This window comes from Heterocephalus glaber, unplaced genomic scaffold, assembly GCF_053883595.1.
Source record: "Heterocephalus glaber isolate CG9 unplaced genomic scaffold, H.glaber_assembly_v1.0 deba00000331, whole genome shotgun sequence".
NCBI classification, from domain to species: Eukaryota; Metazoa; Chordata; class Mammalia; order Rodentia; family Bathyergidae; genus Heterocephalus; species Heterocephalus glaber.
The window spans coordinates 53,929,199-53,947,217 of NW_028258142.1; the positions used below are offsets into that span (position 1 = coordinate 53,929,199).

Genomic DNA, 18,019 nt, shown 5'->3' on the forward strand with positions numbered 1-18,019 from the left:
CCAGAATCTTTCCATTTCAAAAGTAAGATGTATATCAGAAAATCCGTATTTGTCAACAATTTATGTATATTATCTAATCATATTATGATGTAAATGTACCCATCATGCATTTATTGTTTCATGGGCTCTGAAAATGAAAAGTGAGACAGTACAGTTCTTGCCTTCCAGTAAGGAGTCTACAGCTTAGTGGAAGGAAACCAGACATGTAATAGATCACTGTGTTAAAATAAAAAGCTGAATAAAGTGGTATGACATTATTTGGGGAAGAGTACAAGAGGCCTTCACAATAATAGGTCCAGTGTCTGAACATTTTGAAATCAAGGAGGTAGCAAGCTACATCCAATTAAGTCCCTTTACCCCGGTACTATTTGTACCTAAGTATATAAACTCAAATGGCACAAAAAAGTTAATAGTGGAATATAACGATCCCCTGATCCACCTCTGCTCCCTCCAATCCTCAATTAACTCTGTTCCTTCTGCTATTTACCTTCGAATTTCTGCATTATGTTTTCACTGCTATTTCTTTCTTTATCCCATCTCAGACATCATCTCCTGACTTCCTAGTACCTACATCATGTGTCTTCCTGACTCCCATTTCATCCCTGGTTTCCAAAACTTTTTGATGAAATATCAATGGTTGCTCTTTTTCATTTACCATGCTAAAAGCTTCATAACTTGTAGCCTAGAGTTCTAAGAATTTTCCTTCTAGTATTTCATGGATAATTTTAATTCTCATATCTGTTTTTCCTTTTTATTGTAGATAGAATGGAACTTATACTCTAATATTTAAATTTATCTTTCCTATGGTTATCTCTAGATCTTTGTGCTTTACTTTCTGGAAGATTTCCTTGATTTCATTTTGTATTCTAATCTTTTTACTGAATTTTTAATTCTGGCCAGTATAGTCTTGTTTTCCAAAAGAGCACTTTGGACTCTCTGAATGTTTCTTTTTTAAAGTATTCCCTCATCTCTCTGAGGCTATTAATTACAGTTTTTAGTTTTTAAAAGATTTCTTCAGAGTCCTATAATGTGTGTTATTGCTAGGTTCTGTTTCTTTCTGTTTTAGTTTAATGTTCATAATGCCTGAATATCCTTGGCTAAACTTTCATATTTGTGTTTAAGAGTGAGGCACTGGCACTGAAAAGTGAACTGGAAATTTGTAGAGAATATAGTGGAGGAAGTCAACGAATGGGCTCCCTACATGGTTATCAGGTGGTGGGATAAGATATGCTCTTTAACTGGGAAAAATTCAAATATCTGTTACTTTAGGCTTTAAAAAAACCGGATATTATGCTACGGACTAAAAGTTTGTTTGCTTCCAAAATTCCTATGTTAAATCTTAAAGTCCAAAGTGATGGTATTAGGAGACAAGGCCACTGGGATTTGATATTCTCTTCTCTTCTCTCTCTCTCTCTCTCTCTCTCTCTCTCTCTCTCTCTCTCTCTCTTTCTGTCCTTCTCTTCCTCCCTCTACAACTCTACAACTCCACAACCCTACAACCCCATCCTGGCCCCTTGTGAAGAAATAAGGTGGCCTTTTTCATGAACCAGGAAGAAAGCCCTCACTAGAATCTGATCATGTTGGCATCTGATCTTTGACTTGTAGTTTTCAGAACTTGAGAAATATATGTTTGTTGTTTAAGCCAATCAATAGTATTCCGTTAAAGCACCCCAAACTAAGCAAGTTATTTAGTTTCTCCAGAAAAGAATCTTCCAGTCTAAAGGGTAAATAACATGTTCCAGAAATAGTATAAACCAGGCTGAGAAGTCTGTTTGGTCATCTCTGGTCCAGGAGGTAAGGGAGGGTCAGCTGGATCCATGGGATGTGGAGGGAAATCTGAGGGAGTTTTTGTATGGATGTATAGCCAGTCTGTTTCCACCTGAAGACTTTAACTCTTTCTATCTTATCTCATTTCAAGGTTGGCAATTTATAACTGTTTCCAGCAAGTCCAAGGGTTTTTTTCTGGAATTTGTTTATCATCATTAACCTCTATGTAGGCACTAAGGGTTCTTTTAAATTTTCTTTGCCAACACTTATCTTCTGATTTTTTTTTTTTAAATTGGAGACCAAACCTAGGACCTTTGCAACAAGCTACAGCCCCAGCCATTTTTATTTTGAGACAGGGTCTCACTAATTCACTAAATTGTCCAGACAAGGCTTGAACTTGTTATCCTCCTTCCTTAGCACTTCAAGGTGCTGAGATTATAGGCACACATCACCATGCCCACTTATGGGAAATATTTCAGGAGAAGTAGTATTACAATCAGTGCTGTTCAGAGCAGCAGGGATGTTCACTTTTGGGTTTTGTTGTCATTGTTTAGATAGCACTTTTCTACCTTACGTTATTTAGCTAACAGATGGGATGTGAGGATAGAATGCAGCAAAATTTCTATAGATACAAGAGTTGGGCACAGGGTGGCGGGGTCTGTCCCATGAGCAGCCACACATAAATGACAGGGTATGATCACACAGTGTAGAGGTATGGGTACTGGGCTTGGTTGTCATACTTGCTGCCAAGGATCCAGGAACCAGATCTACCTCTGATTTAAGGGAAACAAACCACTCTGCCAAAGAGTTTCAACATCTGTCCAAACAGCCTACATTTTTTCTTCATAGAATTTTGATTAGAGGATCTTGGAAAACTGATTTTTGTTATTGTCTCCATAGATTCCTCATGAAAATAATGTAAATCTTGTCGCATTCTCTGTTTTGTTGAATCCTTGCGTGGGACATAGTTCAGTGGAGATTAAAAGTGGGACTCTAGAACTACCCTAGTGCAAAGTCTAGTCCTACCACCTCACAGTGTAAGGAAATTACTGAACTTCTATGCTGCTGTTTCCTTACTTGTAGAATAATAGCCTTTCCGCTTATGGTTATGACGAGCATTAAATTAGTAACTTAGAAAAAACACATAATAATAAATGCATTTAGTAGTATAAACCTTTATTACCATGATGTCTGGAGTACTTGTTCTTAAACTGATATCAGAGATAGAGTGGTTTACTGACCTATCCTTGTCAGGTCTGCTGTATCCATCTGCATGACACATAAATACTGTCACATATGCTTAAGTTCAAGTAAGTTGAATTTAAGTGAATTTTATTTCTTCTAACTTTGAGGACACTGAAGTGTAGAGAAGCTGTACAACTCATTCAGTCACACAGCTAGTGAATGGTGGAATCAAGAGTAAAGACTACCCTTGGCTTGAAAACTCAGTCTTTCACACTAGGCCAGCCTTCCATAATGACAAGAGAAAAAGAGAAGAAAGAGAAAATAAAGAAAAGAGAAAAAAGTATAAGTCAAAGATATAAAGAGAACAAGAGAAAAAATGTATAAGCCATTTAAAGACGATAAGCAATGCTAACAATTCTCGTCCAATATTCAATCCCCTGTGCCACAGAAAGAGAGAATGAAAGAGAGAATGAAAGATTTTCCTTAAAACCAGTGAAAGTATATGTATAATATGTAGAACAACCCTGCAAGTGTGTTCTTAATAGAATTTGCTATGATTTCAGTGCTTTAGTACACTCTCAACTACAGAGTTAACAAATCAGACTGTATACAGTTCTACCTAAAACAACAGTGAACCACTTTAAATGGTCTTTAGCCATCCTCTATCACAATATTCTGACTAGTTAATCTTGTGATCTGGCAATTTTAATCCTAATGGCTGAAGAAAGGCACCCAGATAATGTCAGACTTGCCAGAGGAAAAGTTAATATGCTAGAGATTAAAATTTAAGTCTGAAAGGGCCAGGAATTTAGCTCAGTGTTGCCTGCCTTGCAAGCGCAAGGTCCTGAGTTAGATCCCTGGTACAGGGGCTGGGGCTGGGGATTTAAGTCTGACAGATGCTCAAGGCACTTTCAAGTGAAAAGTAGAGAAAACAGATCAAAATTAGCAGACAGGGCTGGGGATGCAGCTCAGTGGTGAAGTGTGTGGTTAGCACATCCAAGGCTTTCTGTCTGATCCCCACTACCACCAAAAACAAACAAAAAAACAAACAACATCAATCAGGAAGGATATAATTATATAAAAATGCCTGAATCACACTGCCTGGAAGCATGCCTTGATTTCAGATCTAAAGGACAGGAAGAATAACCGCTGTCAATGTAGCACTGGCAATGAATTTCTATAGGGAATACACTATACCAACCCAACAGAAGACCTACTACTTAGGTGTTCCTCCTTATAGCAAAATCACTAAATATAGGCCTATGCAGAGATCTCAGCACTTCCAAGTATCCACAAAGAGACGGGTTGGTAAATGCCTGAAATAAGCACATACAAAGAAGTATCTATTAGCCTACAGAAACAAAAGTCATCATGGTATCAATGAGTATGAGTATGTGCTTATAATGAAGATTATAATGAAGATTCACAAGTATCAGTAACATTTCAACGTTTGTTAAAATATACTGTTTCTTTTCTTCTCTGGTTAATGACTTACCTTCAAAGGTTGGTTTCTTCTTATTATAGCTAGTTCAATGTTCTTTCCTCCAGACTGGACAACCTAATGTAGAACAAGTACACATCAGAACTGCTTGAGCTGGCTCAAGGTGCAGCTCAGTGGTAGAGCGCATGTCTAACATGCACAGAAGACTACTTGTTCAACAAAGTTTGTTTTTAATAAATACAAGTGGATAAGGAAAATAACCTAAGATTTTATGAATGCACACATCACTTACTTCTAGTAATGCTCTTATTGCTAATTTGATAGCTTCACTGTCATTTGATACAGCATCTTCGGAGTAATTCTTTTCTAGAAATTCTCGAACAGTTTTAGCACTTCGGCCTATTGCATTTGCCTTGAAAATAAAAAGTAATCATAAATATCACTGCAATGTGAATGAATGGCTACTAAGTTAAGTTAGGATTTTGAACTTACAGTATTTCCTAATAGAATTACAAAGTGGAAATTATTGATTTGAAAATTTAACAAACATATCAGAAACTTATATGGTTATTATGTGAATAATTTGTAATGGTGACACAATTTTTATTTGGAAATATACCAGTGCTTTGTCCTGGTTAATGACTTCTATTAGTTTAAAGGCTCTCAAGTCCTGTATAACCAGAAAAGACTGAAAAATTTGAAACTCTAAAAGATGTGAAGAAGAAAGGAGGCATAACTTTGCAAGAAGGTGAAAAATGGAGAGGAAAGGAGAGGGGAGGAGAGGGATCAATGTCAATGTAAAAATATCTATGTACCTGAATAGAATTGAGCATTGTTTTCTTAGGACAATAAGTAAAGTATGTGTTCACCTAAATATTCATTCATTATCTTTTACTCGGTAACCAAGGATTTCTAGTCTTTTCCTTGTTTTCTTTATTCTTTAGAAATTCTCACCCAATAAAAGAAAGAGGCAAATGGATTTCCATGGTTGCATGGATATAGATAGCAGAGGATGCTCTTTTCATTCTGACTAAATATCCAAATTTGTGTGACTGATGAGGAGTATAATTTATACAAAGGTTGATCAAAACATACGGCAAAGGGCCGGGGATTTAGCTCAGTGGCATTGCGCCTGCCTTGCAAGTGCAAGGTCCTGAGTTGGATCCCCGGTACCAAACAACAAACATACAGTGGATGCTTAAATTTAAAATTTTATGGGCGGGGGATTTAGCTCAGTGGTGCTGCTGCCTGACTCACCAGTGCAGGTCCTGAGTTCGATCCCTGGTACCAAAAAAAAAATTTTATTTCAGCAGAAAACACATTGCCATTAATCCTCTACAAAATAATTTCTCTTGCTTTGAACACACTTATCCCGTGATTTCTGCCACTTTCTGAAACAATTTTGGAAGACCTCTTTTGTGTCTTTATGAGGTATGACAAAAAATATGGTGAATACTGCTGTTAAGTGCCATCTAACAGAAAGATAGCTTCATAAAAGCTTTACGGTGTATCCACCTTCTTCAGTTGATCTTGACCTGGGAAACGTCTGGCTCTTTCCTAAGGTCAAAATGACTATGAAAAGAAACATTTTGAAATGATTCAGGAAATCACTAAGGCAGCCATGACAGTGCAAGTAAAGACACTCACAAAATAAGACTTTCACAATTGCTTCAGAAAGGAGCAAGAGTAATGGGATAAATGCGTTTAAAGTGAGGGGAATTATTTTGAGAGGGATTAATGGCAAAGTGTATTTTATTATAAGGATTTTTAAAAATATTCACCATATTTTTCAATCACATCTCATATTAGCAGAGTACTTATATACCAGGCACTATGCGAATTATTTCAAGTGGATTAATGCATATAACCATCATGAAAATGATTAAACAGGCACTGTTATGAACCCCAATTCTGGATGAAGAAATGGAGGCTTGGAAAAGTTAAAATGGGGTTTCTCAACCTCAATGTTGTTAACATTTTGGGCCAGGCAATTCTTAGTGGACTGTCCTGTGAATTGTAAGATATTTAGCAGCCTCTACCACTAGATGCCCCACCCTAGTTATGAAAACCATGTCTCCAGACATTGCCAAATGTCAAATGTCTCTTAACTGGTCCTACTTGTGAGCTACTGGCTCAAGATCACCTAGAGCTGGGCTTTGAAACCATGTGGTCTGGGTCAACAAGCTAAGCATTTCACACAGTACATCTTGCTGTGTCACAACCCTTTGCTGTGATGGTCCAGAGTGGAAGGAACCAGCAGGAAGGCCCATCTTTCACTAGTGGTGCATGGAGAAAGATGTCAGATATAACCCTTTGGTACTGTGATTATTATGGGAAAGGGATCTCAAAGCAGATTTTAAGAAGTGAGCATGATAAGATAGCTTTTGTAGTACATGAAAGCATATTCTCTGGCTAGCAGAATATTCTTAACATAACTTTTTCTGTGCTATTAGATTTCAGAAGATTAAAATAGGCACCTGTGAAACTTTTCAATAAAATTTGTGGAACTGAAATTTCACTAAATTTCTGCCTGGCATGACTGTGAAGACTTTGCCTCGTTTTAAAATTTTTGTTTGTTTGTTTGTTTGTTTTTTTCTGGTAGCTGATTGCTGCCCTGTAAGGAAGCATATAAGGAAATGGTTTATCTGAAAATTTCACTGGGTCTTTAAGGTAAATTTTCTATCTAGTTTTTCCAATTGCTGATGTTGAAATTCTTTAATTCTTACCTATCTAACTGGTTTCCTAAAATCTTGTCTGTACTCAACAAACATATTCTCAGCCTCCCATCCCCATCACCCATCCCAGCAACTTCAACAAAGAATGACAGTTTTGCAGTGTTTTTTCTTCCCATTGACTCAGATTCGTGGTGGGGTTTTGTGTGTGTGTGTGTGTGTGTGTGTGTGTGTGTGTGTGGCAAATACTAGTAGCTGTCACTGTCAACATCCATTCTTCCTCTGAGATAGAACTGTAGGCTGAAAACTAGAACTGAAAACATAACGCATGTGCTGAAAAATGTCATGTCCTAACCTCTGCTACAAATACATTTATATAAGCCTGTCACTGGGTGGAGCTTTTAGGAATCTTTGCTGCCTAGAATGCAGACCTGCTGGCTGGAGGTCTAGCAGATACCTTCAGGGCATGGGGGAGAACCAAGAATAAAAGACACGAATGCTAGGATCTCTAAACTTCTCATTATGTGACAAAAATCAATCTTTATGTGTTATCAAGGCTTTCCTGTCAGAGCCCAAAACAGTATCTCACTGATTAATTGCAATGTGATGAGCCACATAATTTCAGAAATTCCTGACTGCTAGACATAGTGGCAAATGCCTGTAATCCCAGCACTGGGAGGATGAAGTAGGAGGATTGCAAGTTCCAGCCCAGCCTGAACTATTTAGCAAGATACTGTCTCAAAATTTTAAAAAGGGCAGGGGGTGTAGCTCAGTGAGAAGGCTCTGAATTCAATTCCCACTATCACGAAAGAAAGAAAGAAAGAAAGAGAGAGAGAGAGAGAAAGAGAGAGAGAGAGAAAAGGAAGGAAGGAAGAAAGGAAGGAAAGCATTCCTGCAGCCGATAAAAGTCACTCCAGATATCTCTCAGCTCTTAAGCCTCTTCAGGAGGTTGTTTGATTAACAAGAGCAGGTCAGTGTGCTTAAGGGGGCAGCCCCATCCAATGACTGAGTAATGAAGTACTTGTTAATGTCCAGTCCTTTCACCCCAACTTGAAGCAACTTTGAATATTCACCACAGATCCAGGGCTTCTTATGGGGTCATCTGAGGCCTTCAGAGAGACTTCACTTTAGCTCAACTGCTCCCTCTGCCCTTCATCACGTGCTGATCCCAACAGCACTTCCTAATACCCTTCCTAAAAACAATCTGTCTAAAAGTTAAATTTTCATGGAATTTAATTTGCAATAATCTTTCAAAGTCTAGAAATTTCTTTTTTCTTTTCTGTCCTCCCCGCTCCCACCCCCTTTTTCTGAGATACTGGGGATCAAACCTAGGGCTTCACACATGCTAGTCAAGCACTCTACAGAGCTACATCCTCGGTCGTTTTTATTTTTTGAAACAAGGTCTTGCTAAGTTGGCCAGGCTGGCCTCTAACTTGCAATCCTCCTGCCTCAGCTGAGTAGCTGAGACTGTCTTGCGTTTATGTCTCTGCCAGTGATCACGGTTCTTAAGAGACTTACATCAATGAAATCAATTCCAGGTCCCCTAGTCCTGTGTGTGTTCCCCTTAAGGCTGTGTTATCCTAGGAAAGACAAATCCTGACATATGCAAAGCTGCTTTTCCCATCTTAAGGCTGGCTAACTTAAAGAGTACATCTTGAATGTGCTCTTCCATACTAAGAAAAAAAGATGTGGCATTGAATTGGAAACTTTACTCATAATAAATGAAATCAAACATAATTGCTATTGTATTTGAAATGAAAACAATGGAAAGCAAAAATGGGCCATGTGTTTCCAACAACAATGAGTTGGCTCTGTATATGAAACACTAAAATCTTTTCACCCCTAGGTTTTATCTTTATGGCAGCAGCTTCCGAACTCCACAGAATACAAGTGGAGACACAGAATCTATGATAAAAGGGTTCTACATTCAAGTAATTTGGGGGACTACTATTTTACCTGCATTAAAAAGATTTTTAATGCTTTTTAGAAGACCTAGAAAGTACTTCAGTAATGAAACTAAATATTTCAGAGATGTGGCTCCTCAAATTATTTAGCTAGAGAACTTGTTTTCATTTTTTATCATCAAAATAATACACTTTGAGAAACATTGCTCTTAAATACAGCATACTAAATTTGTTTCCATTTTTAGTCATGGTGGCTTCTTTTGACAGCAACAAAACATATCCCTGAAGTCATTAATACTACTAGTCACGGCGGGCCTTAAATCTAAGGATATGAGTCTTCTTAAAGCAGTATAGAATTAAGTGACCTCTTCACTTACACAGTCTTATTAGATGCTGGTTTACATCATTGTTCACTATGAGCTATTTTAAGATTTTTTTAAATGCAAGCTTTTAAAGAAATACATAGTGTGGGCCGGGGATTTAGCTCAGTGGTCTCGCTGCCTGTTGCGCAAGCGCAAGGATCCAAGTTCGATACCCGGTACCAAAAAAAAAAAAGAAAAACATAGTGGGCCAGGGATTTATCTCAGTGGTGCCTCTGACTGCCTCGAAAGCACAAGGTCCCGAGTTTGATCTCCAGTACCAAAAACGAAACAAAACAAAACAAAACAAAAAACATAGTAAACAAAAGATTTGAATATAAAACTTTAGTGGTAATGGCCAGACTGGCATCCATACAAATCTACAAGCTGTATCATAAATGAAAGAAAGCAGACTTTTACAAGTATGTACAATTTTTTAGATATGCAGTTAAGTACCTATATTTCAGAACTATTAAGCAAGAACATATTCAATTCCTACAATTAGATGTCTATACAATATTATTTTGAAAAATTAGTAAAGAAGATTATAGTAAAAGACATTTCAAAGTAGAATTTTATGATCTGAAAGCTATATTGCTTTTGCTGTAAAATACATGATTAACATTTATTGCAAAACAAGCCTTGAGTACTTAAGATACAAACTTCCCTTAAGTTGTTAGTTAATGGAAGGGATAAATAAAAAATAATTACTTTTTATAAGAATTACTAATACTTCAAAAGGTTCAAAGGAAGAGATACTTCCAGCTGAGAATTGAGTAGTGTTATGTATTCCTTTTTTATTCATTTACTAAGTTAATATTTATGCTGATGAGGTATGAAGGGTTCTACTCTAGGCACTGGTGTCAATAGCATACATAGTAGACAAGACTCCTTGCATTCTTGCAGCTGAAGGTCTAGGAGAAGAAAGACAGAAAATAAAAAGGAAATACTCTATAAAATAAATACTATGTCAGTGGAAAGCAGAAAATAAAAGCAGGGAAGGAAAGTAAAAGCAGTGATATTGGCTGCAATGCTGGAAAGGCTGGTGCGGAGGGCAGCCTGGCAGACACCTGTGAGAGAAGAGCTCCAACAGCGGGAAGATTACAGAGGGTCAAAGGAGAAGCCCTTGAGGAAGGGTTTTGAGGAAGAGTAAAGATGCCATGTGGCTCAGCAGGGGAGCCAAGGGAAGAGTTAGGAAGTCCTGGGTGGAGAGCTGAGGGGGAGCCAGACAACATAAGGAGGCTTTGTAATTCGGTTAGGGCTTTGGTATTTACTATGAGTTACATGGGAGGCAAGAGGGGATTTTGAACAAAAGGTGATGTCATCTGGCTTAAATTTTAACTGAATTGCCTTCTTGACAATTAGACCGAAAGGCCAAGAACCAAGCCTCTGACCTCACTTACTGGGGCTGTGCCTCAGGATTGCGTTATCGTGAAGCAACCCTGAGGAGTAGTAATGTCTCCCTGCAGAAGGAAAAGAGGCTTCCTAACTGCCTGCTCTGAAAGTGGGCTCTGGGTTCTTCTGATTCCCTCTCACGGAGTTTGGAAGTGGGCGAACTCATCACCTCATCATGAAGCTCATGCTGCTTGCTGTGGTGAGTTTGGGGAGATGGAAGCTGGTGTGATCAACTTTGTGTGTTTTTTAAGAAGAAAGACATAAGTACTTTTAGATTGGTTTCTTTTTAAATAATAATAGCTTGGCTCTCCCAAATGGTTTATGTCTTCCTAATTGGTCTCCAAGAAAGATTACTCTCATATAGCTTTGTGGCAGGACCCCTCTCAGAAAAATGGGTGAGGGCCTTCTCAAAACAACAAAAAATGACATAATTAGTCCCTATTCACATGTATAGTTCTAACACGGCTCTATGACATAGATTATATCCAGTCAGGCTATAGTTTGTTAGTGTGTTACCATATAAGAGAGATAAAGACACAAAAATTATATGAAAGGCAAAACTCCACTATGTTGATGCTCCGCATCAGCCTTTAGACGTGAATCCACTGAGTCAGTGCTGGCACAAATAAATGCTATTTCCTAAAAAGAGCCTCAGTGTCCCATCTCTCTATACAAAAATCCAGCTACATTTACTGGGGGCTCGTCCAGGATGCAGTGACAGTTTCACCTCCCCTGTCATCGGGGCCACAAACCTCGCCTAGTGCCAGCAAATGGCTTGAGCTGTAAGACACTAGCCCCTCCTGGCACACTGAGGCAGGGCCCCAGGAAATAGCTTAGGGAGCACCGCTGGTCAGATTGATAAGAGCCTGGGTTCCTTCTGGCTTACCTGTCCCTAAGAGGCAAAAAGGGGAGCCTGATCACTTCCCGGTGTTGCCTGAATAAGTTTCATCAAAACAGAAACCGCAACCCTAGTTGGGTGCTGGGCGCTGGGCATTGGGTTAGAGGTGTTTTGTGTTTGTGTGTAAATAAGACAGACAGCAAAAAGCTTCCAACCTGGCCAAAAGGGCCAAAGCAAATAGAGTCTCCATCAGCATTTCCATGGTGACCACATACAGCTTATGGCAGTGTCAGACTTCCTTGGGAGTCTGATCAGGGCCAGAGATTGCTGAGCCTGCCAATGCTAAGAGGCCCTAAGACATCGCTTTGAGGAGAGCTGCCAGAGACTGAAGAGGTGAGTGCGTGTCCCCACCACATCAGCCCCTCCTTTCTCCCTTTTCCACTCCTGTGCTAAAAGTTGTCCAGGACAGGGACGAGATGGGTAAAAAGCAGAATCAACCCACTTTCCTAGAGAATATGTTAAAACATTTTTAAAAGGGTTATTCAGATGACTATGGTGTTAAACTACCTCCCAGAAAACTCCAAACATTCTGTAAAATTGATTGGCCATCGTTTGGGGGTGGGCTGGTCCTCGGAGGGCTCACTTGATAAAGAACTAATTAGCCAAGGGTTCAGGGTCATTGTAGAGAATCCGGGCCACCTCCACCAACTTCTGGGCCACCTCCACCAACTTCCCTACACTGACTGTTGGCAAAACTTGGTCCTGTCCCAGCCACCTTGGCTAAAAACCTACATTAAAGAGAACTGCAGGGTGATGATGGCTAAGATAGTGACCCCCTCCAAATGTCAGCCAAAGTCAAATAAACTGATTCTGTCTAGAGAGCCAAAAAAAGTTCCTCCAGGGCCAGGGATTTAGCTCAGTGGTGCTGGTGTCTGCCTTGCAAGTGAAAGGTCCTGAATTCAACCCCTGGTACCAAAAAAAAAAAAAAAAGAATAAAGAATAAATGCTACAGGGCCAGAGATTTAGCTCAGTGGTTCCGCCGCCTGCCTCGCAAGTGCAAGGATCAGAGTTCAATCCCTGGTACCAAAAAAAAGAATAAAGGCTACAAATTAAAAAAAAAAAAGTTCCTCTATATGCCCCACTGTATCCACCTCTGCCACCTCCACCTCTGACCCCACTGCAGAGGCCCTACCAGAGCTGGCTGGCCCCCAAAAGGCTACCTCTTCCTTACGGTCATCTGAGGCCTCCCAGAGACGCTTCCAAAGCCAGCCTCCTCCAAACTGCCCATCCTGACCCCTCACACACCCATGGGTGCCTGTCAAGAAGACTATTCCAGCAACCCAACCGTCTGGTATCTGCCATGTAGATGCTGCTTTGAGGGACACAGGGGCCCCTTTACCATAACCAATAGAGACAAATCCAGAGAGGTGAGTGAGAGTTTATATACCAACCTTCACCACTCTTGACCTCCGTAATTAAAAAAAAAATCACACTTCAAATGGAGAAAATCCCTAAACAGTGATTAACTTGATGAGGACCATTATCCAGAGTCACCGGCCCACACAGACTGATTGCTAGCAGTTCCTTCTGCTTCTATTCAATATCGAGAAGCATTGCTGGGCCACTCAGGCTGCCCTACTGTGGTTTAAAAAAATGCCCCAGCTGGAATGCTAGACACCCAGACTTATACCTGTGACCACTTCCCAGGAAAAGTTCCCCAGTGGGATCTTCTGCAGAGGGGAAACTCACTCTAATCAAACAGTACCAAGAGACCCTCCTAAATGGTTTAAAGGCCAGAGGAAAAAGGGCCACGAACATGAGCAAGATCTCAGATGTACTCTATGGGCAAAAAACCCCCAACAACAAAAACAAAAAACCCCCACCCAAACCCAAGTAAAGCATTCTGTCTATGTACCCCATGTGACCCAAAAGTGCCTAAAAACCAACAAATGGTAAATGTGGCATTCGTCAGCCAAGCTCAGGGAGGTATCCGAAGAAAGCTACAGAAGCTGGAAGGCTTTACTGAAATAAATGCCAGCCAGCTGTTGGAGGTAGCCACAAAAGTGTTTGTCATCCAAGACTGAGAGGCCTGATCAAAAGAGGGTCACTAGATTACAAAAAAAAAAAAAAAAGGCAGACTTGCTGGCAGCCACCCTGCCGAAACAATTGGGATACCTCTGAGAGAACACATCCAGGGCCAAAGGGCAGAGCCAACAAAGAGGCCATCAAAGAGGCCGATGGAGAACCGACAGAAGGGGCCATCCTACTTGGAGACAAAGCTAGATTAAAACCAATGTTCCCATTTTCACAGATACAGACACTAAAAAATAATCCCCCTATTGGCTAAAAGATAAAAGAGTCTCCCCTTCTCCCCCAACAAGGAGACAGAGGTCAAACAGTCCAGGCCAATACCAGCCAGCTCAGAGGCCACATGGGGCATCAAAAGATGATTTTATCTAACTGGCCTGGCCACCATGAGAAACCATAAAAATGACTAAGACAGAGCAGGCTCTATTTTGTTAGGCCACCAAGGGCCTATGGTCCAAATAAATGTGGGGGTCCCAGTCCATTAACTTCATGATAGACACGGGTGGAGCACTCTGTGGTTACTCAACCCATGGGTCCCTCTCACAGGGACAGTCTACTATGGTGAGGGTCACAGGCAACCAAAGAAGCTGCCCTTCCTGCTGCCCCAAGATGCATTTTAGGAGGCCAAAAAGTCGTTCACAAATTCCTATACCTCTAAGACACTGACCCAAAAACTGTGTTATACTTCAAGAAGGTTACTGTCTCACTCCAAGCCTCAACTCACAAGGTCTTCCATTCATAAAAAAAAAAAAAAAAAGGCCCCCTCCCATTTCAGTCACAACAAAATCCTCTTTCTAGCCCTGGCAGAGACTGTAGCCCAGACCCTAAAGATCTCTTCTTGCTATATATATATTTTAAAAAAAGACAACATGAGAGATCAACAGCCACGAAAGGCTAAAAACTAAATCCCCACAAACCCGCCAATAAAAAAAAACCCCTAGTCTTACCACAAGAGATTGGCTCCTCAAAACCTCAATTATTTTTTTAAAAAACCTTGCCTTACTCAGTTAAAAAAAAAAGTTCACTGAACAATCCACTGGACACCCACACCACCCCAACCCCCGCCCCGGCTCCTTTGGCCTCTTCTCTGTACAGCCACCTGGTTCCACACTACAAAGACGCAGAGGACACTGGACCACCAGACCATTGTACTGGAGCTAATCAAGTTCTCAGCATTTGAAGAATTTCTGTTCAGAGGTAGGGGCTTCTGAGCGGTCGTCGCACTGCTCCTGGTCCAGAAGAAGGGGCTTCTGGGCCACCAGGTGGGCTTACCTCTGCTCCCGGCCCCTGGCCCACCTCTCCCAGCTCAGAGGAGGTGAGCCGTGTGGACGCCAACAGCACCCCCCCTGCCCCCCCAGTAGAAATGAGAAAACACATAAATAAGTCTCAAAACCAGACTTCCAGATCACCTACAGCAACCCCAAAGGGAAATGACATGGAACACTCTGATACTCAACCACCTGGACCCACTGAACTGGCAACAAAAGGGGATCTGGAAAAAATGAAATCAGAAATAATTTCTCAGATAACAGGAGAAATTGTGCTCCTAGTGCAAGACATGATTAATAAATCTAGAGAGGAGCTGAGGAACATGATGGAATCCCAACATAGGAAACAAATGGAATCCATCAAACAGATGCAAATAGATTTCCAGAAGATGAAAATCTCCACTGAAAGTCTACACAGCAGAATGAGCCAATCTGAGGACAGAATTTCAGATATAGAAGATAAGATTGCAATCAATAACCAGGAAAAGAAAAATTGTTTCAAAATTGTAAGGGAACATGAAAAATCACTCCAGCAACTGCTAGAGGATGCAAAGAAGAATAACATAAGACTGATTGGAGTCAATGAAGAAACAGGAGAGAATGCAGATAACATAAAAAAACTCTTTACAGAAGTAATGGCAGAAAACTTCCCAAGCAGGGGAAAAGAACTTGACATACAGGTAAGTGAGGCATATAGGACTCCAAATAGCCTTGATCAAAAAAAATCTACATATAGGCATATAATTGTTAAGATTCCAGAAACTCAACAGAAGAATGAAGTTCTACAAGCAGTTAGAGAAAAGAAACAAATCACATACAAAGGAAAGCCCATCAGAATCACAGCAGACTTCTCAACACAAACCATCAAGGCAAGAAGAGCTTGGAGTGACATATTCTAAGCCCTAAAAGAAAACAGCCTCCAACCCACATTGATGTACCCTGCAAAACTATCTTTCAAAATTGATGGAGAAATAAGATATTTTCATGACAAAGGACACCTTAGGAATTTCATGAATACAAAACCAGCACTCCGAAGAATTTTATACAATATCCTAGGAACAGACATTGAGGATCACAACCCCAGGAAGTAAAGCAGAATGAACCCATCTGGCACAACAAGAAATTAAATGTAAAGGGGGAGAACCCAACAAAAAGAAAAAGTCATGGCAATGATAAGTCAATACGTTTCAGTTATAACCATCAATGTTAATGGTCTCAATTCACCAATCAAAAGAAAGAGACTGGCAGAATGGGGCAAGAAGCAAAATCCAACAATACGCTGCATACAAGAAACACACTTCATTCAAAAGGAAACTCATAGACTGAAAGTTAAAGGGTGAAAAACAATATTCCATGTAACAGGAACCAAAAAAAAGCAGGAATAGCTATCCTCTTTGCAGATCAAGTAGATTTCAAACCAACACTGATTAAGAGAGACAAAGAAGGACACTACATCCTTGTAAAGGGAAGAATCCAAGAGGAAGAGATGACAATCATAAATATCTATGCACCAAACACAGTGCATCCAACTATATAAAACAAATACTGATGGACATGAAAAGTCATATGTGCACTAATACAATTGTAGTGGGGGACCTCAACACTCCACTGTCACAAATAGATAGATCAACTAGACTAAAAATAAGTAATGAAATACTAGAACTCAATCGAACTCTTGAACAAATGAACTTAACAGATGTTTACAGAGTCTTCCATCCCACAAAATGAGAATACACATTCTTCTCAGCTGCACATGGGTCATTCTCCAAAATAGACCACATACTCACACATAAAACATATTTAAGTAAGTGCAAAGGAATTGAAGTTATCCTATATATATTATCAGACCATAGTGTGATGAAATTGGAGATCCATACCAAAAGAAACTCAAAAAATTTCATAAACACGTGGAAATTGAACAACACACTTCTGAATAACCAATGGGTCATAGAGGAAATTAAAGAAGAAATCAGTTCCTTCAATTAAATGACAATGACAATACAACATATCAGAATCTATGGGACACAATGAAAGCAGTCTTATGAGGGAAATTCATAGCAGTGAATACGCATATTAGGAAAAAAGAACGAGCCCAATTAAACAACCTGATGCTCAACCTCAAGCTTCTAGAAAAAGAAGAGCAGGACAACCCCAAAGCTCATACAAGGGAGGAAATTATAAAGATCAGAACAGAAATCAATGCAATGGAGACTAAGAGAATGATACAAAAAATCAATGAAGCCAAGAGTTGGTTCTTCGAAAGAATCAACGAAGTTGACAAACCCTTAGCCAATCTTATCAGAAAAGGAAACAAAAGGCCCAAATCCATGCAATTAGGAATGAAAAGGGTGAAATTACAACAGACTCAGCAGAAATCCAGAGGATCATCAATACTTATTCCAGAACCTATACACCAATAAGATGGAAAACATCGAAGAAATGGACAGATTCCTAGATACATATGAATTACCAAAGTTGAACGAAGAAGACAAAAAAATTCTGAACAACCCAATATCAACCAATGAAATTGAAAACGTAATTAAAAACTTATCAACTAAGAAAAGCCTGGGCCCTGATGGCTTCACTGCTGAATTCTACAAGACATTTAGAGAGGAACTACTGCCACTACTGTTTAAACTCTTCAATGAAATTGAAAGGGAAGCAATACTCCCAAATTCATTCCTGAAGCAAGCATCATCTTGATCCCCAAAGCAGAGAAAGACCCAACCGAAAAGGAGAACTATAGGCCAATCTCACTAATGAACATAGATGCAAAAATCCTTAATAAGATAATGGCAAATAGAATGCAGAAGATCATCAAGAAGATCATACACCCTGATCAAGTGGGATTCATCCCAGGGATGCAGGGATGGTTCAGCATACGCAAATCAATCAATGTAATACACTATATCAATAGAGCCAAGGACAAAAACCATATGATTATCTCCATAGACATAGAAAAAGCATTTGACAAAATCCAATATGCATTTATGACAAAAACCCTACAAAAAACTGGAATATATGGTCTCTACCTAAAACTGATAAAAGCCATCTATGAAAAACCAACAGCCAATATCATACCAAATGGTCAAAAACTGAAAT

At 39.7% G+C, this 18,019-nt stretch overlaps 1 protein-coding gene across 3 annotated transcripts in view; it reads right to left on the minus strand.

Moving 5' to 3' along the window:
- Psma8 (proteasome 20S subunit alpha 8) overlaps window positions 1-18,019 on the minus strand; it is a 53,664-nt gene that overhangs the window by 4,728 nt on the left and 30,917 nt on the right. For all 3 annotated transcript variants that reach the window (XM_087193924.1, XM_004853138.3, XM_087193929.1), the window contains 2 exons: window positions 4,686-4,805; window positions 4,448-4,510 (listed from right to left, as the gene is read on the minus strand). In XM_087193924.1, the coding sequence (XP_087050050.1) occupies window positions 4,448-4,510; window positions 4,686-4,805 (183 nt within the window). The remainder of the gene's footprint in view (window positions 1-4,447; window positions 4,511-4,685; window positions 4,806-18,019) is intronic.